The sequence below is a fragment of the Varanus komodoensis genome, unplaced genomic scaffold (genome assembly GCF_004798865.1).
Source record: "Varanus komodoensis strain SLA01 unplaced genomic scaffold, ASM479886v1 scaffold53, whole genome shotgun sequence".
In the NCBI taxonomy this organism is placed as follows: Eukaryota; Metazoa; Chordata; class Lepidosauria; order Squamata; family Varanidae; genus Varanus; species Varanus komodoensis.
Genome location: NW_025336126.1, coordinates 1,222,061 through 1,241,754, shown reverse-complemented (window position 1 = coordinate 1,241,754; position 19,694 = coordinate 1,222,061). Strand labels below are relative to the sequence as shown.

Genomic DNA, 19,694 nt, shown 5'->3' with positions numbered 1-19,694 from the left:
ACTTTGCACAGACTCAGAGGCACCCTCTTTATGACTCCTTTACATTTTCCAGGACTAAGCCCTCACACAGAAAGCAGGTTGCAGCTGTGAACTAGAGTTACCACTGCTTATTTAGAGAGACAGTACTTTTATGGCTGTACAGCATGTACTGCTTTTCCAACATATGTTGCTTACAAAAACAGAACAAAGGAGGAAAAACTAATTGCCACAGTCATAACACAAATAAAAAGATAATTAAAAGATCTACATCGGCCAATCAAAAAATTCCAGTAAGAGAGGAGAGAGGGGGAGGAAGACTTTTTATAACATTTCTAAAAGGCAAGCAAAAACAGTACCGTTTCAACATGAGGTTGTTCCACCATTTGGGGGCCATAAAGGCCTTGCCTTTGGTAGGAAGAGATTAAAAAGTTGCATGAGGAGGAGATGGATCAGTGAGGTTTTTGACTAGCTTGGCATGAGATGATAAACTGCCACCTGTTGCTTTGCACAGCTGCTGAAGAGATGAGTCTTGCTAAAATTGGATGGTAGGGAGACACAGTAGAAACCTTAAATATGATAAAAGCCAGTATGAGGGCACTTGAATGGGCAATCTTAAAAAGGTTACTTTGTTTCAAAGGGACAGAAGAATGCTTTGGTGTCCTCTTCCGCACAAAGATGCCCTGAGTCTTAGAGGGCCAGCTGTAGATAAGAGAGGTGCTGATTTTAAAGAGCCAGTATCGGTTTCAAAATCTTCAGGGCTGGGGGTGGAGGCTGAGCATGGGTAGGAAGTATTATAAGATGTACCTAGTCAGTTTCTGGAGCTCTGGGTCAAATCGGGGAAAGGTGGAGAGATGTCATTAAGTAGATGACATTGAGTCCTTTCTTGTGTTGGGTTTGTTTTGCTTTTCATACAAGGGTTATCAACTGACTGAGGAAGAAATGGCTGTCTTGCCTTGCTCTTGTGATGTAAAAGTAGTTTTAACATTGCAAAAGCTTTTCGCAGCCCAACGGTGGTGTTTGATCACCTCCTAATCTTTATGCATTAGACTGCTATTAAAGGCAGAGCTAAGATAGCAGGTTGAAAATTTGGCACTCCTCTTTGTTGCCTTTGGGATATGCCAGGTCCCAAATTTAAAATGAATTTGGTATATGAATGAAGGTGGTGGAGGTTGAAGTACTTAGAAATGTGGGTACTTAGAAAGCTGCCTTAAACTTGGGCCATTTATTCCATTATTTACACTGACTGGTAGTGACATGTCAGAGCTTCAGACTGCAGTTTTTCCCCGCTTTATTGGGAGATAACTTGAGATCTGAATTGAGACCTTCTCTTTGCATAGCATAAGCTTGGCTACCAAGCTCTTTAAAAAGTGCTGGTGACCCCATATACCGTCCTTCCCCAACCTGGAGTCCTCCCATGAATGTAAGTGGACGATAAAGCTGGCCATGGCTATTAGTCTCATGGAGAAAAAGGATATCCAGTCGAGGTGATGGGTGAGAGAATCAGGATCGCTAAAAACACGGAGGAACTTGTAGCTGAAGTGTGGGATTCAATTCCACAAGATGGAGTGATGGCCACCAATTGGGACAGCCTTACAAGGGGACTGGGCAAATCTGTGAAGGGGGGGAAGGCTACCAGTGACCCCTAGTCCTGGCAGCTGAATGCTGCCTGCAGTATCAGAGGCCGCATGCCTATGCGTGCCATTGTCCGATGGGTGGGGAGGTGCTGCTGCACGCATGTCCTGCTTGTGGGTTTTCCATGGCCACTGTGTGAACAGAATGCTGGACTAGATGAACCCTTCGTCTGACCCAGCTGAGCTTCTCTTATGCTCTTAACCTTGGAAGTGCTTCAGCTGTACTTCAGTTCATCTGGAGGACCCAGGTTGGGGAAGGCTGCTATACACACATTTTAAGTCCCGTTCAACTCAGAAGGATTTACTTCTGAGGAGACATGCCTGGGACGACACCGTGTGAAACAACAAGAAACAGTGCTGGTATTTCAGCTCTGTTTGCTTGCTTTGATGCACCTTCTCCTTCTTTCCTTTTACCCACTTGCAGGTTCCAAGGAAAGACCCTCTTTGGTTTCTCTTTCTCCAGCTCCCACAGCTACAGCCCCATCACCGTGGAGTCTGACTTTAACAACCCTCTCTACGAGGCTGGGGTGAGTTGCGCACCGGCTGGTCGGTATGGTGCAGCCGTTGTTCTCTACCCGGAATGTTTTTAAAAAGAGCATAGGAGCTGAAATGTGTATCTCTGTACATTTTGTTATGCACTATCAATTCCTAAGGGCTGAGAAGTATTTGGGGCAGCACTGTTGGGTTTACTTTCCCCTGGATAACAGGGAGCCCTTGAGACTTGCTCTGTTTTAATACTTTCTTGACATTCTGCTTCTATAGGTGGAATCTAATAGATAAGTTCTCAAGGCCACTAGCGCACATCAGACAGACAAAGGATGCAGAACTGGAGACACAGAATTTTCCAGAAGGCCAGGCCCCATTTCCTGGCCCCAACCACTTTCCCCTGACCACCCATTAATTGGAATAATAAATCCCATCAAACCCAGTGGAGGTCATTCTGAGCAAGCGTTGGAGATGGCTCTGTTAACATGAATGTCCAATCTAGTACCTCAACTGAGGGACAATTTGAAGATAAAACACAGTGATAGATTTGTTCCCTATAATTGGCCAGCAAACCAAACAACAATATGACTGTAGCCTTTGAAAATTAAATCTATGTTAAAACTAGTTTCAAACTGTATCTGGCTTACTGCCTGAATTATGAGGCAAAGGATTGGGGAGGTGAGGGCTTATGAAAGGTCCAAGTCCCAGCTTCTGACCATCTCCTCACTTTAGCCAAGTTATTTATCTTCCCCTTGATCTCATAGCTTTCTAAAAACAGTTGACAAGAAATCACAGTTCTGACCCCCTTTAACATGAGCATTGAAGGCCAAATGCCTCTTTGCATTTCAAGTGCGGATTCTTAGAAATACCAATCACCTCAATACAAATGGGCTGCAAAAGGGAATTTCTTCCCAGAGCAGCTTCAGCGGAAGGATACCACCACCCTTTGTGTGACTCCTAGACTGAACCCCTAGCTGATATGATTCAGGTGGGGGGTTTTTTTTTAAAGAAACTGCATGCTGAAATGCAAAGATGCATCTGTTATATCCACCTTCCATAATGTGATGCCCTGTAAAGATGTAGTACCGCAAGTCCCATCATTCTCAGCCAGCAGAGTTAAGCAAGCTGGGTTTGATAGGAGTTACAGTCTATTGCCGCTAGAGGGCACCAGATTGGGGAAAGATGTCTCGGTCTAACGTGACTTTTTTGGAACCCCCTGATGTTTGGTGTAATGTATCCGTGCTTCTAGACAGAAGGCTCCAAGGTGAGCAATTGGAAGGCATCGTGCAGCCCATACCACCTTTTCCCCCTTCAGGAAAACGGGGAAAGATGAAAGAAGCACTAAGAAAACACAGGAGGGTCACAAGCACAAGTTGACATCATCTGGACCCCCAACCCCTAAACCTCAATGAAATGAGGCAGAGTGATGGTGGCATTGGAGCCTTGTCTGGAAGCACTCAAGAAAACTCAGTGATTAAGGAAAACATGCTGGCACGGCTCTGTCTTTCTAATATGATAACTTTCTTTCTTTTTTCCCCCACTCCCCTCCACGGCAGGACACCAGAGAATATGAAGTTTCCATCTAGAAGATGTTAGAGGATCTGCGTTCTTCCCCAACCCAAGTGGGTTTGAGGAGCAGCGACTGAGAACGATTCCTATTTAGGAGGGAATAGTGGAAGGTGGTTTTGGGGGGGGCTTAGGGGAAATGGAGGGGAGAGAGGGAGCTTCTCCTCTCTACCCCACAGATTCAGCTTTCTCCCTTCCTCTCCATGTTGCTGCCTCATTGTCCACTTTCCAGCTTTGGACGCCATCCAATCCCCAGCCCCTTGTAAATACCCTCTTCAATGTGCCAAACACGTTTCTCACACACACACACACACACACACAAACACACGCGCGCACACACTTTTTCTGCTTTTTATCTCTTTGTTTACTCCCCCCCCACTTTCCTCTTTCCCTCACTTTGTTTATTATTTCCTTCGTGGTTGAGAAAGAGGGAGGGGTTCTGTGTCACCCCTTTTTTCCTTGCCTTGTCCTTTTTTAATGAAGTGAATATCAGTTATAGGTGCTGCCATAAAAAAACTCTGTAAAGAAGATTGTACAATAACATCACTAAAAACCAGCATACGTGGCTTGTAGGATGCATTACCATAAATAAGCTAAATTTGATCTTAATGGCAACAAGTCTCTATGAAGATAAAAGAAACAACTGGTAAGAGTTATAAAAACAAAGAAAGGCTACAGTAAGTCAACCAGATTTGTATTCCTAATCCTAAACTTATTACATGGGAGCAAATCCTACAGAATTTAGCAGAATGTAGTTCCACCAACTTTTTGTGGAATTGGGAATAAAAACTTAGAGCCTCCAAAAGAAAGCCAGTGCTTGTCCTTTGAGAGGGAGAAGAGCAGGGTTACACAAGCTTTCATTTCCACCTGCCCATTCCATGGATAATCTGGTCTTGGGAAAGGTCCTTTAGTGAATCCAAATTGCCCTGCAAGAAAGAAAGCAGCTGGGACTGCGGAGCAATTACAGCAGGCGTGCTCTGCTTATGTAGACCACCAGGTATGATACTGTGGAAGTCCTGCAAAATGCACTGTCAACGCAGCTTTATAGCACAACCCTATGCATGTTTACTTGGAATGATGTCCCATGATGTTCAATGGGGCTTACTCCCAAGTAACCATATACAGGATTGCAGCGTTAGTGAATGAGCGCTGTCTAATAAGGGCTTTCTGATTACACTTCTGCTTTTCTTCCTCTGACTTTCTAATCTTCCTCCCACCCACTTCCAGAAGCAGGAAAATGTGAACAAAAAGGGTGACTGCAAACTGTTGTTACCTGATGTAGATCTTTAAAAAAATCTTGCTAGAAATCCTATCGGCAAGTACGGCCTGCGGCTGAGCAGGGTGAGGGAGCCTGACTTGGGCAGAACATTCTAATTGCATTTATTGTACTATTTTGGTTAGTATGGTAGGGCAGTGGAGGAAACATTTTCTAAGGAGGAACAACAATGTTTCAGTTATATCTCCCTCTAAATAAATGCACACCATGGCATCCTAGAATGTCTGGAAAAGTCCCAGAGACCTACTGACCTGGGTTGCACCATCATGCTGGGTTAAACAAGCTACAGTGGTGTGTTTGAGCTATGGTAGGTGTTGGGCACCATTTGCCTGGAGATGTCATGGCTTGTGAAGAGGGAACAAACCCTCAGATAACCTAACAATAGCCCAAGGGTAGCCAGGTCTCCTAAAATGTGGAGTCTGCCAGTTTCTAAACTTTTGGGGCACAACACACGGGCAAGTTCCCCCAAAATTTCATTGACTCCTTGTGCAAATCTTGTTCATTTTCATAGTGTTTGCACTGGATAATTGTGAGTTGTATGGCCATATATAAGTTTCCTGGCTTTCTGCCTCCTAAATATTTGATGTCAGCACCTAAACAAGCTTTTTTCCAGTCCTGCCTTTTAAAAATGAAAATGCAGGAAAAATGAATCTTATGTCTTTTAAAAAATGGAGGTGGCCATTTTGTTACTGAGCAAGTTCCTTTAATTGTAAAACATTGGACCCATAGTGATTATGGAATACAGGTCTCTCCTAAAGGATAAAATGTAGGCAGATGATTTTTATGTCTCTTTCAGTCATTGAAAGCCACAAATAAATTCACACATGCTTTTAAGAACAATTGTGCCAACATTTGTGGTTTGGTTTGATTTCTCCCTCCCACCCCCATTTGCAGTCTTTTTAAAGAAAAGAATGTCTATTTACCCATTTGTCTGGTATGCTAACAAAAATAATAAACAATCCAGAGGCTTTGTAGCCTGTACCTCTCTTTATAATATCTCTGGAATGATAAAACATAGGATATTTACTTTTGAGAAGTTATTATTCATCCCTTTGAAGGTTAACTTCCTTTGACCAGGAAAATTACATGTGCACTTAGAACACTGGAATATTGGAATACTGTTTTATGGGTTAAACATAGAAAAGCATCTACTCATTCAGGATGCAAACACAGAGTTTCTCTTGATAGCTTCCTATGATCAGAATAGAGGGTCACATAGTATCGTGTGGCTTCTCCTTTAAGGACGTTGAATAGGCATTTTGTGTGGCTCTTCCCTGGAAGTCTTAAAAAGAAATAGTAAGACCCATCCTGCCAAAATGGCTAAAATAAAGAATTCTGCTGCTGACAGAGACCTCCTCCCCTGAAGCTACACTCTGTATGTATATGGGACTATTCTAATGGAATTGCCAAATCATCCAACCTGGAGGAAAGGAAGTCTAAAGGCCCCAAAGGTCTATGGGGGTTGTCCCTATTTAGACTTAAACCCACCCATCTGCCTCCAATATGGACTGGATATAGGAATATTCCCACTATTCCTTTCTCATCTTCCCTAGTATCAGATCAACCTTCCCTCTGTGGCCATTCTCTTGCATTTTGGAAAAAAAGCAAAAATTAATTTCCCCCCCTCTGTAGACAACCCAGTTCCTGTACGAGTTCCCTTTATGTTGGGGGAAGAGCCAGTGTGAGGCACCCCCAAACAAGATGGAGTTTCTGGGAACACTTCCATTTGCACCCTTACTCGCCTATTTTTCATCCTTTGGGTATTTTCTTCCCCTTCCCTATTTGCTTTTATTTTGGAGCAATAAATAAAACGCACCATTTGTAAAAGCCGCAGTGTCTGTACTTCTGTCACACTACAGAAGGAAGAGAAGAATGCTTGTATGTGGATTGTGGGTAGGGTGGGTGTTGTGGGTAGAGTGTAGCTTGTTATATAACCCCACAAAATTTGTGCAGGGGGATATGCTGTGCAGTGGTACTTTTTCACATTTGTGCATTGTATTTTTTTTATTATTATTTAAAAGGAATGTGGGAGATCATCGTGGCCACCTGCAGCACACTGGAAGCACCACTAATGGTGGATGGGAATGGCAATTCCTTCCATAATAGTGCAATATTCACTTGCATCTAGAATCTTAGTTGTAATTCTGCCTTCACCTGATGACAGAACAGCATTTGACTGACTAGTCCCAAGGGACCATCATGTGGAAGAATCCTTCATTTCAGCATAGATGGGTCACAAAAAAGGCCTTATCAGAAGACCTTCCTACACTTAACAAAAATTCTGATCCTGTCTCCCATCAGCTAGAAGTTGCACTGGGTTTGGGCCTAAATAAATAAAACTGACTTGTGCCTATACTTTTAACAAAGGTTTATGAACTTTTCTACACAAGGCATTTATTAAGCACTTGTCATTCCCTACTCATGCTTGTTTACCAGTTTTTTAGACACTCATGACCCTCTGGTTTTGCTTCTGTTTTTAAATAGCCTTTCAGTGACTTTTTTAAGAGCAGAGAAAATGCAATACTATTTCTAAAGGTGAAAAAAAACTAGCTTTCCACTTGTGTATTTCTTCTGTTCAGCTATCAACAGCACCTCCGAGAAGTTGTGTGCCAGAAAAGCAGGAAAGAAAATGTTCTTTCCATGAGGCTTGGCTCTCAGTTCTGCAGTGAAACTGAAAGCAGAGTAATGGCCTCATGCAGAAAAGCTCTCTGACACTGAAATCAGGCTTTTCCAGAAATGCACAGAAGTCAGGTCACATGCTGTAGATAAGATTGATGTTAACGGGGGCAGCTACAGAGGCCTCCTCGAAAGTTAGCAGTCCAATTGGGACACACTTGTCCAGTTGCTGCAACCCGCTGCACTATTTGGCCTGGTTCGCATGAAACAGCGGGCTCATGGTGGGCTGATGAACAACGGCACCAGGTATGTGTGACCACCATGTTGAACATGCAGACCCAGTTGGGGTGCTCAGAAGTTACAGCATTGCTGCAAACACAGTTAAACAACACTCACAAAACTTAGTTGGTGGAAGGGTTACGCAAGGATTGTTTAAAGAACCAACTGTGGGTTTACAGAATGCATCACACCGTAAGTCATGATAGGAGTTTGCATATTCCAAATGGACTGCTTGCACCAGGCTCATCTTGATTTACTTCCCAAAGGACTATGACATGCACCAGCCCTTTGTCTCCCCGGTTTCTACAACATACCTCTGCATCTTTGCAGACAAAGGGAACTAGGTATTCATTGCTTGGGATCCTCCATTTCTTTCATCTTTCCAATCTGATTCATTAAATCATCAGGAGACCACAGCCTGTACTTGGGAAAGCCTCAGTGGCTGATTATAGATCACCACCCTTCCACCGGCCCACCACTGGTGTCTTGCCCGTCTTGCCCCCTCCCTTGACTCTGGCAGAGGCCTGGAAGGCAGCTATTGAGTGCTGAATGGAGACTTTCCCCATCACTTCACCTTAGTGCAATGAAAATTTCTGTTAAGCACGTATTTGTCCAAGTGTTAAAAGGCGCAGAATGTTGGCAACCCTCTTGGTGTCCCTTCCTTACACAGGCCTATGCTCCCCTCCTGCTGGAGGGAAGCTACTTTGGAAGGCAGGAGGATTCCTGGTGTGCTAATTAATATGTGTAATGCATTTTACAAATGTAATCTAGCAAATTATACAGATAATTTATCTTCTGATGGGTTTATGAAACAAGGAATTGCCACAGTTTGCAAAATGCCTTGTACTGTACTTCATACACGGAAGTATTTATTTATTTATTTATTTATTTATTTAAAGTTTTTATATGCCGTCCCCTTGCTATGTAGCCTTGGGACGGCTCACAGAAAGTATTTGCAAAGTAACGGCTCGGTCAGCAACAGCTGGTCTGTTCACCAGTGTTTGCTCCATCTTCTTGGTGGTTGTCTCATGAATGCCAGGCAGGGATACATTTAGAGCAGGTGATATCCCCCCCCCCGCCCGCCCACCTCATGCCAAGAATAGTGTCACCTGCTACAAAGGCCCATCAGGTAACTGTTAAAAGCACGTGTGCCCTGCAGGAGCAAACACCAACAACCCTAGTTCTTCCTGGGGAAGCAGCAGAGGGCAGGCTAAACAAAGTGGGCATACCGATTCTTGTTGGTGTGACAACAAAAGTGTGGTGTAGTGGTTAGGGTGTTGGGCTGTGCCTAGCAGAGCCAGGCTCCTGTCCTCACTAAACCATGAAACTCATTGGGTGGTTTTGGGCCAGTCACTGACTCTATGCATGACCTACCTCACAGGGTTGTTGTAAATGTTGTAAAATGAAGAGGAAGATGATTGTGTGCACTACCTTGGGTTTCTTGCCGGAAGAAAGGTGGAATATAAATAAATAAATCAGCTAAGGTATTTAGTTTGGAAAATCTGAAAATTATAACAGTGCTCAATTTATTTATTTCTTTTTTAAGTGTTGGAACTCACACAGGCTTGGAATTCCCACTTCCTGGCTTGGAAATCCTTCTCTTAGTCTCAGATATGCAAAAATGGTTTGTGGAATGTAGGCTGCAATGCCACACTATCCTGGAAGAAACCCCATTGTATTTAATGAAACTGACTTCTGAGCAGATGTGCAGAATTTCATTGATATTTATTTTGACTTTTTGACTCCAGTCCTCTAAGGGCACAATCCTCTGCCAGGACTGTGGAGGGGATGAACATGCCAGGACTGTATGTGATGAAGAAACATGCCTTCTAAAGACCCTGATGCTGGGAATGATTGAGGGCAAAAGGAGAAGGGGATGGCAGAGGTTGAGGTGGCTGGATGGGGTCGCTGGAGAGATAGGTTTGGGTTGTGTACTCTGGGGGATGGTGGAGGCCAGGAGAACCTGGAGGAATGTTGTCCATGGGGTCACGAAGTGTCAGGCATGACTTTGCAGCTGAACAACAACAGACACGGCCAAGTGCTTCCTCACTTCCACTGGCTATGTTGCCAGCTGATCTCTGGTACCGGGCGGTGTGTGTGGGGAGAATTTCCCATGTCCAACATCTTGCTCTGGTGTATAATCCTATGTACATTTAGATGTGGTGTGTGTAAGGGGGGGGGGAGCCTACAGCATGCCTGTGGCGCACATCATCTATTCTGAAAGACATGTCAAGTTCTACTGGTCGCCCCTCAGTCACACTGCACTTCCCAAGACTCTTTGCAGAGGGGGAAAGACATGACTGTTAAACTGGTATAAACCCAAGGAAAGGTGGTTGAGATGTATCCCAACAGTTGTGTAAAGGAGATTTTAGCAGGCAGGTGTAGATAACACATAAAAGTGAGAAATGCCACACTTCTTGACAAGATTCCCTGTGCCTCTGTTTTATCTGCTCTTCTCATTTCCTCACTTGAAAGTATTGCGCAGCATTCTTTCCTCAGTGATGTTCTACTTTGCTGTTCTATTAAATATAGCCACATTCTATATCCTCTTGTCCAGTTATACTGTATTTCCCCAAAAATAAGACTGGGTCTTATATTAATTTTTGCTTCAAAAGATGCATTAGGGCCTATTTTCAGGTGCTTATTTTTTCATGTACAACAATCTAATTTTTTTCATTTATTAATGTAAAAAACTACATTTATTAATGTACAAAAATCTATGTTTATTCAAATACAGTCATGGAACATTGTCATAACTTTCCAAACCCCGAATTGTGTTGCAACGGATGTCCTAAATGCTTCCATCTGGCTGACAATCTTAACTGGCGCTTATTTTGGGGGTAGAGCTTATATTACAAGCTTCTGGAAAAATCATGCTAAGCTTAGGTCTTATTTTGTGGGAAACAGCGTAAATATATACACACCAGTAATTATAGTACTTTTTCCTTCTCTCCAGAGCATCTGTTTACTCCATTGCATCTAGTAATGTTTTGAATCCGTTTCCATGACAGCCTTTGACAGGTCATCTGCAAAGAGTCACAATTCTTCTGAGCAATTACGGTAGCATGTTCTATTACGTTAAGGCAAGATAAACTGAACTCTGCAATATACGGTAACGTTTTCCTTACAAGGTGATGAGGAAGGCGATACGCTGAGTCACGCTTACCGTAATCAACTAGGTGCAAACGCATATTAATTCCATAAGAACAGATCGCCTTCTGTTCTCTAAAGCTGAAGGTGTAAATATGCGAGTCACTGTACACCTAAAAGACTCGACCACAACACACAACTGCATGCGTCCTATTATTGCTGTACAGGGACTTTTCGTCCAGCGAAGGGAATGGGAATACGAACATGCCTAAAACGCAGCTGTTTCTGGGGTTAAGCCAGCCGGCTCACTATTTGCACATTGTTAATTGCTGCCTTCCTTTAGTTACAATAGGTGCCTAGAAGAGGCGGGGAAAAGAAACCAATGTGGGCATTAAAAAAAACGGTTTTGCTGGATACCACGAAAGTCCTCTCTGAGTCAGTATCCTGTTTCCGGTAGTGGCTAGCTGAATACCACCCACAGCCCCAAGCAAGGTATGCTGGCAGCAGCTTATCCCTCGCATCTGGTACAGTGCCTCTGAGCGTGAAGGCTCTACTGAATTGTTATGCCTTAAGGAACATTTATTTAAGGAAAAATGTATCGTTGGATGGGAGGGTAGATGAATGTTAAGGATAGTAATAGCTCTGTTAGGTAGCCTATTTCTCCAGTGCGGTCCTCGCTGCCTTAAGTTCCTCTCACATTGTTTAATATAACTAAAAAAAATCAATGTTTATTACTGCTATGTCCTGCAACCCGGTGCCTCTAAACTCTAGCTTGTAGACTCTTCCCAACTTTCATCTCTACCCCTTCCTAGCTAACTCTGGAGATCTTCACCCTCGACTTTCGCTCTCCTTTTCTAACTTTATGCTAGTGCTTTCCCAGGGGCTGAAATCCTGGCGCACATTGTGAGTCACGAGTGTTCCTCGCACCACTGGTAGGCGCATGAAAAGGGGGTGAGAGCGGTGGGCTGAGCGTGTGACACACGGAGCTGGTGGGGAACTGGCGGGGGGCGTGAGGGACTCCCGCCATGGTGTGAGCTTCCCCCGAGACATGGACCAAACGAGGGGTCCTCCGTTGGTACATCTGCTGGGCCAAAGCAGGCATTACTTGAAATGTATTTAGCAGCTAGCTATGGCCGCGTTCAGTTTTGCTCCAGAGTAGACGCAGGTGACGGGGCGGAGTGCGATCCAATCTTAAAAGCCGCCCTGATAATTCCCTCTCTTACCTATCTAGGGCTCAGATCAGTTCTAGAGCAAAAATGAAAGAGAAACAATCAGACGTAGTCGCACTAATACCTGTTTCGGCTCTCCATGTTTGTGCAAATGGGGCATTCTCGTTCTTGTGACACTAGGGAAAGAACATTTTGAGTATTTCCCATGCATAGAAAATCGGGTGGGATGGGATGGCTTTCCTACCCTCTCCTTTTACTTTCTGGAATCGTTCGAGCTCGACCAATAAGATATAAAGATTTTATTTTTTGCTTATGGCGAATTTTGTAGCCTTGATGCTTCCAGGACAGGGCCTGGGTGGGGTCACGCTCCCCGCTTGCAGCCAAGAAGGGAGGAGAATTTGCGCCAGAAGCGGAGGAGGGAGGGGGGAAATCCGTGGTTTTTCAGACCCTCCCCCGCTTCCGCCGCCGCCGCTGCCTCCGCCTCCTCCTCCTCCTCCTCCTTCGCGAGCCCCGACTTGTGTCAGTGGTTCTGACGACAGCATCCTCCTCCGCATGCTGTCGCCATGGCAACCCTTTGTTACCTCCAACGCTCGAGTGGTCCAGCAGGGGAGGGGGCTTCCAGGGGTGGTATATAGGCAACGTTGGGGGGGGGAGACAGGGAAGGAAACTCCGGATCCCCACCCAGAAGAAGAAAAGAGAAGCTAGGATTCAAGGAAAGAAGCTGAGCATAGTGGAAGAGTATATAATTGCATATGCACATATAAAGAAAGAGGGAGAGGGAAAGAGAGCTATTGGGAAGTGGAGAAAGAAGAAAGGAATAATTGTTTAAAATCTGGAAACAAAGACATTCAGATCCCTCTTCACGTCTGTCTTTCTTCTTCAAAGGCATCTAGCTGGGCCAAACGTGGGTTACTGTCCAGAGAAGAGTTTTTGAGAGCTTCCCTAAATCCTTCACTGAAAGACAGCCCTGACAGGTAATTTTAAATTTGTTAAAATAATATTTGAGGTTATTTGGAGCAGAGAGAATAAGTGATTTTGGCGTTGCTATTTATGTGCATGGGTCATGACAGCTGAGGTGGAGAAGTTGGCAGTGGCTACAGGAAAGGCTGTCAGAGGATTTGTTTTGGATTCCAGTGCCTAGGAACATCTGATGTGCTAACTGGAAATTGTATTGTTAGGGTGATTTCCAATTGGTGGTAAGAATTAATTTGAGATGGTGAGAAGGGTGTATCCAATGTGGTGACTATGGGAGGTGGATAAATGTTAACTCCCATCTTTGATTTAAAATAAGTTAATTCACACAATAGTTACCCTTTCTGTATAGAGCCGACACAGAAACAATTATGAGCAGGGGAAAATTGCTGTTGTCTTGCTACTTTAAAGCCAAATGTGTTTCAGGTACAGAGAATTTAGAAATGGCACAAGGCATGAAAATGAGATTGGTGCATTTGCAGGAGAAAACTGGAATTATTTTAGGACAAAGTTGGAGTTATGGAAAAGGAATAGTTTGAGGCTTAAGTAGTCAATAAGTTTGAGGGTAGTGTTTGGAGGTAGTGTCAGAGCACCCTTCTTCTTGATTCTGCACTGTGGCCTGTATGGTACAGATGTGACCTAAGATTAAACATTTGAGATGTCTTAAGTAAGTGAAAGAGTTAAATTCAGGGCTAGGGAATTAAATACAATTATAGGAACGAGCATCTTTTTGTGGTGCAAAACTGGCTTTGTGTTTGTAGATGAGACAGAGTGGGGTCTCAGTATGTATAAAAGTTTGAAAAGAATAAAATTCAGCATTATAGCCATTAGCTGGAGAAGAATAATTTTTAAAGGATGTGGCCCTCATGGGATGAGGAGATAAAGTATGTGGAAGCTGTAATAGAACTGAATGCTTTCCGGGTTGGAATTTTGATGCAGAAGGAGAGGGTGTAAAATAACAGGTGTGGTGGATCATGTGCTGAATTAGGTAGGGGGCTTCTTTGAAATAGCTATTGGACACAGTTTCAAGATCACTCTTATTCTGAGTGAAGTTGAGTCAGAACACTACCTAATGTTTACCTAACCTTTATTTTCAAGTGCTTATACACTAGATCTACCAAACATGTGAGCATAGATGGGGTGGGGATGGGAGTGAAAACCCTTTTTTAAGATCTAATGCCTAATGTGACTATAGGAAAATAATTCTAAAGTGTGTTTGGCTGTCTGTGTTAAGTGATCTTGGGTATATGTTTTCCTTGGGCCTGTGCCCACACCCAGCTTTCAAGGTGCTTGCTTTCACAAGAATAGTGCATGAGCTAGCAGGTAAGAAATGCAGAGAACAAGTCCACAAACACAGGTCATCCTAATTTACCATAACAAGTTATAATTGCACAGGGTGGTTTATCTAAGCTGACTCCCAGCAGAGAGTCCTATTAGTATGGTCATAACACTAAGTAAGACTCTCCAATTCCCCAGTAAGAAACAAGCAAAATCCAGAAGAGTTTTCCAAGATCTTACTGGGCAACATCACATCACATTGATCCAGTACAATTCTTGATGAATGTATTAATAAACACTTTAGTATACTTGCATCCAAAAATATCTTGGTAAACCCAGTGAGGTCCATAGTCTCTTGCCAGGACAAACTAGTGATCAGAATATACTCGTTTGGTTGGTTTTATTATATTTTGGGAAGGGTTTTTCCATGCATCTTGATGTGTTTTTTGGAGGTATGACGAGTGCAATAATTACATTAGAGAACGGATGTATGGGATGAGAGAGCAAAACAATTGGGAACAATTGAATACAAATATTATTTTTCTCTGTCACTCTGTGTATAATGGATGAACACCAGCCTAGGCACCAGTAATCACAAAGTACAGGGCTGAGTCTCAAATTAGCATCAGGAGCTCCCCATTTTGAGCCTCTGCTGTGAGAGTAAAGGGATGGGTGAAGGAGGTGGCTTCCAAATTCGTGTGGTGCTGGAGCAATGTGGGCAGAGTCCAGGGGCCAGTAAAAACTCCACTGCCCCTTTAAGAGGCTGTCCTCTCCCTCCCCTATTCCTCCATTTTCCCATCGTCTCCATCATCCTGCTCCTCTGCATCATTCCTGCAGCATCACAGTTTCTAGCTCCTTCCCTCCGCCCTCCCCGTCACACGCAGGGTGCTCACGGGATGAGAGCACGCAGCTGTTAGGGAGTTCTGAAGGAATGACAGAGGTAGGAAATTGGGACGCATTTGCCTTGCCTGGTGGTAGAACTTGCTGATCTGTCTGCTTGTATCCATCTTGCGTGCCTTCGTTTACTTATTAACTCATCTGCCTTCTCACTTTGCTCTGTCTGTTCATCTGCCTTGTTGTCCTGTGTATCATAATGTTCATCAAATAATTCTGTCCATTTTTCTGACTCATCTAAAAGTAATTTCTAACTTCATCCAGTGTCTCCCTGAATCGCACATCCACTGGCTTTGATTCTGCATCCTTGTGGATGGGGCAGCAGGTGGGGAGGTATCAGAAAAGGGGACCAAATCAGGGCCTAGGAACTTTTGCTGTCTGGTGTATGGCAGTTCTGGGTACAAGCCTCTTTAAGTGAGAGAACTAGAAAATCAGATGTTGCTCTTGAATTCTGTTTGAGGTACACCAAGTCATAAGACTTGTGTCTCTTTTCTTCCCCAACAGCTGTTATGTATGCTGAACCATCCACCATGAATTTCCGGAACCATGGGTTCTTCCGCCGCTCTCCGCCCCCTTCTGTGGCCAAACCAACTCCCACGGCTGGGAATACTTTGTCCGTCTTAGGAGGCATCGCCCAGATCTCCCCCTGCCTCTATCTCTGCTCTGGCAATGCTGCATCCAACAGACACATGGTCTACTCGAGGGCAGTGACTTGCATAGTGAATGCCACCATGGAAATCCCCAATGCCAACTGGCCAGATATTGACTATGTCAAGGTGCCCGTCCCTGACCTCCCCCATGCTCCACTGTCCTTGTACTTCGATTCTGTGGCTGATAGGATACATCAGACTGGGAAGAAGAATGGAAGAACCCTTGTCCATTGTGTGGCAGGTGTAAGTAGATCTGCCTCCCTCTGTATTGCCTACTTAATGAAGTACCACCGGTTGAGCCTTTTAGATGCCCATGAATGGGTGAAGAGCAGGCGTCCTGTTGTAAGGCCCAATGTAGGCTTCTGGAGACAACTCATTGAGTATGAACGCAAGCTATTTGGCAAGAACACCGTCAAGATGGTGCCCTCGCCCATTGGGTTGATCCCAGATGTCTATGAAAAGGAGACCCGTGGGCTGGTGCCCTTGTGGAACTTAAGATAGACATTGGACAACTTTGGGAAAATGGTTGGGTGGTGGGTTGCTTGGATTTAGGGTCAAAATGTCACACCATGTTAGGACCTTTAATAAGAGCTTCCAGCATGGTGGACATCACTAAGAAATTCTGTAATGGTAGTCTATTTGTAAGACCTTGCAATATGAGTAGATCATGGAAAAGACTTGAGTTGCTTGGACATTTCAGTATGACAGACTTTGGTGTTTGATGCCACCATGACGAATATTGCTAAGAACTTATATTTTTGCTTATATTTGAAGGATGGTTCAAAACAAAGTATAGGCTGTAAAGATTTCTACCTAAAGCAGGGGCTCCAAAGTCAAAATAAATTAATCTTCCTTTAGTGAGGAAGAAGAGAAGAAACCATCTTTTTGAAGATAGAGCCTTAGAACCACTTTCCAGCAACAGGGCCTGTGTTTACTTTATTTTTTTAATAAACACAATACACTTTCCCGCTCAGGGAGTGAAACTTAAGCACTAAGGGGATAGAAATTTGTGTTACTATGGCTCCAGAGGCACAAGAATCAAGGACTGCTGAATCAATAAGGACCCAGAAGTCAAGCTGAAGATGGCAGAACTTCCAGCAGCAGATGGAGGATGACAGCTCGTGAAAACAGATGGAGCCTTTTAATACAATAGATTTCACTGAGCAAGCTGCAATATGGCCCATGGGTGTCATGAATACTATTGTTTTTGTACACTGTTCTAGCCCAGGGAAATTCAAACTTGTGTGGAAAAGAGAGGAGTTGACTTAATATTACCTCAGAAGAGAGCCCACTTGAAGCTGGAAGAGATGAATGGCACTAAGAAGGGGGGATTTTTTAAAACTAGGGATTACCATTCAGTATCAAAAGCTGAGCCCTTTCATCTCCCCTTCCCTCAGGAACAAAATTAATTGTGGTGGGGTTTTGACAGTGTGTGGGGAGCAAAGGAAGGGCAGTTTTCTAAATATGAAAACAAATCCTCCTGAGGAAAGCTGTCACTAGAGATAGGCAATAATATGTCTATTTTAAAATAATGCTACAAAGCAACAGACAAAAATAGTGTGGCAGCACTTTCAGGGAGAAAGTTAATGTCCGATGAGTTAAACCTAAGATATGCTCAATGGAGGACATTTTCTAGTCTAAGGGAAAGTGAACTTCCAGTCAAAGATCTTCTGACAAAACTGTGATGTTGAAGGGGGAAGTTTACCCAGAGCTCATCACATTTTCAGTCAAAACTCAAGTATTGTGCTAAGTATTTCAAAATGGTGTAGGCCCCAAACTGCCCTTAGAAGCCCTGACTGCTTTCTCAGGCGAAGCCATGGGGAGACAAACATCCTGGTGGAATAGGTTTCTAATTTTTGTCACTTAACTTTGTAGGTGCACTTCTTGGATTGCTTTAAAGGAGTTATTGAAGGATGCAGGCTATTAGATTTTAAATCCTCACTGATTAATGAAGTTTTAAACAGAGAGCCCTGTTGTGAAGAAGTTGCTATGAGTACCTGCATTGTACCTCCACTTTTGGGCTCCACAAGCTCTTTTTTTTTTTAAGTGCCACCCTAGTAAGCATAAGTATTTCTAGAATGCTAATCATTTGTCATAGTGTTGTGATTATAAAGAGTGCTTTTTTAGCCAGTTTCACAGTGCTGCTTTTTTCCCAGAACAAAGAATGTATTTTGCTTGTGCAGGTTCAGCCTCCATTGGTTCTTTAGAGCAATTTCCTACCAGGCCTCTGCGTATTGGGCAAGGTGAGCAAGAAAGTTCTAGAAATCCAGGGACCACAGCTGGTAGACCATTGTGCTATCTGGAAAGAGATTGCTTCAGTGGCAGAAAGCTTCACGCTTATTCTGTCACTTGTATGTGGATTTTGAATCCCCTTGAAATTTGAGGTTTCCTGAAGAATACATAAGCACAGCTCTAGGCTGTTAATTGCACAAATGTTGTCTTCACAAAACCAGGCAGTTCGGGAAAGTTTTCTATACCAGAGGGCAGAAAACTCCCTCCCTCTGGTAACCATGAATAAACTGGAATAGATAACCCTTCTGTTTGGGGAAAAATTGTGATCTCTTATAGGGTATCATTATTACATAGAAAATTGGACTTCGAGTCTTCCAAATGAGACCTTGAAGACCCAGTTTCACATTATTACTTCTGAGGTCCATCTTGGCAACAGTGCTATGAAACTTTGAAAATACCATTTCTTGGGGGAACCACCCCCTTGAAACATTGATGGGAATCTGAGGTTTTCTTTTGTAGACTAAAACTATTTGTGAGTTCCCTTTGTCAAACTTAGTAGCAACTGACTGTTATCGTATGAAGAGCTGCAAAAAAGGGGGTGATTTTGAAAAATATCCCTCAAATTTGGTATGAGTGAGAATATGGAGTAGGGACAGGCTAGTCAGGGAGGCCCTAGGTCATAGAGGCATTTTCTAGACTCCAAAACAAGTATATCACACCCACATTGGTGGTTTGTGTATTCCCGTATATTCTACTTTTTCCTGCCATTCAAGCAGTGGTGTTCAAAGGAGGATATGAGGCTGGAATGGAAACAACTTCTATTTACACACCAGCATTTTCACTCTTCAGAATTAGGCCCCCAAACCCATCCAGTTAGAGAAGTCTCTAAGGGCACAAATATTTTAGACAGAAAAGGGCCTACAACTCCCAGCCAGCCTGAGTTGTAGTCCCTTTTCTGACTAAACTTGCACTGGATTGTACATTTAATCTGCCCAAATTGCTGGCATCTTAAGGGGTGACTAACATACAATAAAGGGATAAATATTCTAAGACCAAATGTAGCACTGGCTAACTGAAGGGTCATGCAGTTAGAGAATATAGCCTCTTTGCAAAATGATGGGGACTTGCAGGTTGAGACCCACAATCACAGCCACTGCTAACCTTAAAAAGGAACTTTGTTACAGGGCTCTGAGCACAAGCTGGTCTTCCTTTCAAGTGGTGTATATATTATTTGCGAATGCCTCTGCAGTTGTGTATACTTTGTACATACTAGAGGTTTAAAAGAAAAAGAAAAATCTCTATATTAATTAAACTTAGAGTTTCTTATGGCTTCAGTTCAATGACACGAGATCTTAATAAAAATATGTTAATGAGCTGTTTCCTGCAATGTTCTTGCCTACTTGGTTTTTAAGGTTTCATGAGATATGTGAAGATAAAAATGAAAGGGTCTGGGAGAGACATGCTGGCTAGGCATGATGGGACTGATAGTCCCACACAGCTGAAAGGCACTAGGATGGGGAAGGCTGCAGGATACAATGTGGGATTATATACACCAAAAGCCCAACCTGGAATGAAG

The 19,694-nt window shown here is 43.4% G+C and overlaps 2 protein-coding genes and 1 long non-coding RNA gene across 6 annotated transcripts in view; all 3 read left to right on the top strand.

The window, feature by feature from the left end:
• SEZ6L2 (seizure related 6 homolog like 2) overlaps nucleotides 1–6,765 on the top strand; it is a 28,563-nt gene extending 21,798 nt beyond the window's left edge. Inside the window, 2 exon segments of the mRNA XM_044447839.1 lie at nucleotides 2,035–2,137; nucleotides 3,653–6,765. Coding sequence (XP_044303774.1) covers nucleotides 2,035–2,137; nucleotides 3,653–3,682 — 133 coding nt within the window. The 3' untranslated portion in view covers nucleotides 3,683–6,765.
• A 1,800-nt stretch (nucleotides 6,766–8,565) lies between these two features.
• On the top strand, nucleotides 8,566–19,493 carry LOC123032201. Its single transcript, XR_006416452.1, has 3 exons — nucleotides 8,566–8,575; nucleotides 13,206–13,212; nucleotides 19,066–19,493. It is a non-coding gene; the product is annotated as an uncharacterized LOC123032201 (long non-coding RNA).
• Nucleotides 11,341–19,493, top strand: LOC123032200 (dual specificity protein phosphatase 14-like). Of its 4 annotated transcripts, none has more exons than XM_044447919.1 (3): nucleotides 11,341–11,415; nucleotides 12,978–13,066; nucleotides 15,741–19,493. In XM_044447919.1, exon 3 carries the CDS (start codon nucleotides 15,746–15,748, stop codon nucleotides 16,385–16,387), a length of 642 nt encoding a protein of 213 aa, XP_044303854.1. In that variant the 5' UTR covers nucleotides 11,341–11,415; nucleotides 12,978–13,066; nucleotides 15,741–15,745; the 3' UTR covers nucleotides 16,388–19,493. The 4 variants fall into 4 exon arrangements, with proteins under 4 accessions (XP_044303854.1, XP_044303855.1, XP_044303853.1 ...); XM_044447920.1 differs by lacking the exon at nucleotides 11,341–11,415 and adding an exon at nucleotides 11,838–11,855; XM_044447918.1 differs by lacking the exon at nucleotides 11,341–11,415 and adding an exon at nucleotides 12,753–12,830.
• Nucleotides 19,494–19,694: the final 201 nt, after the last annotated feature.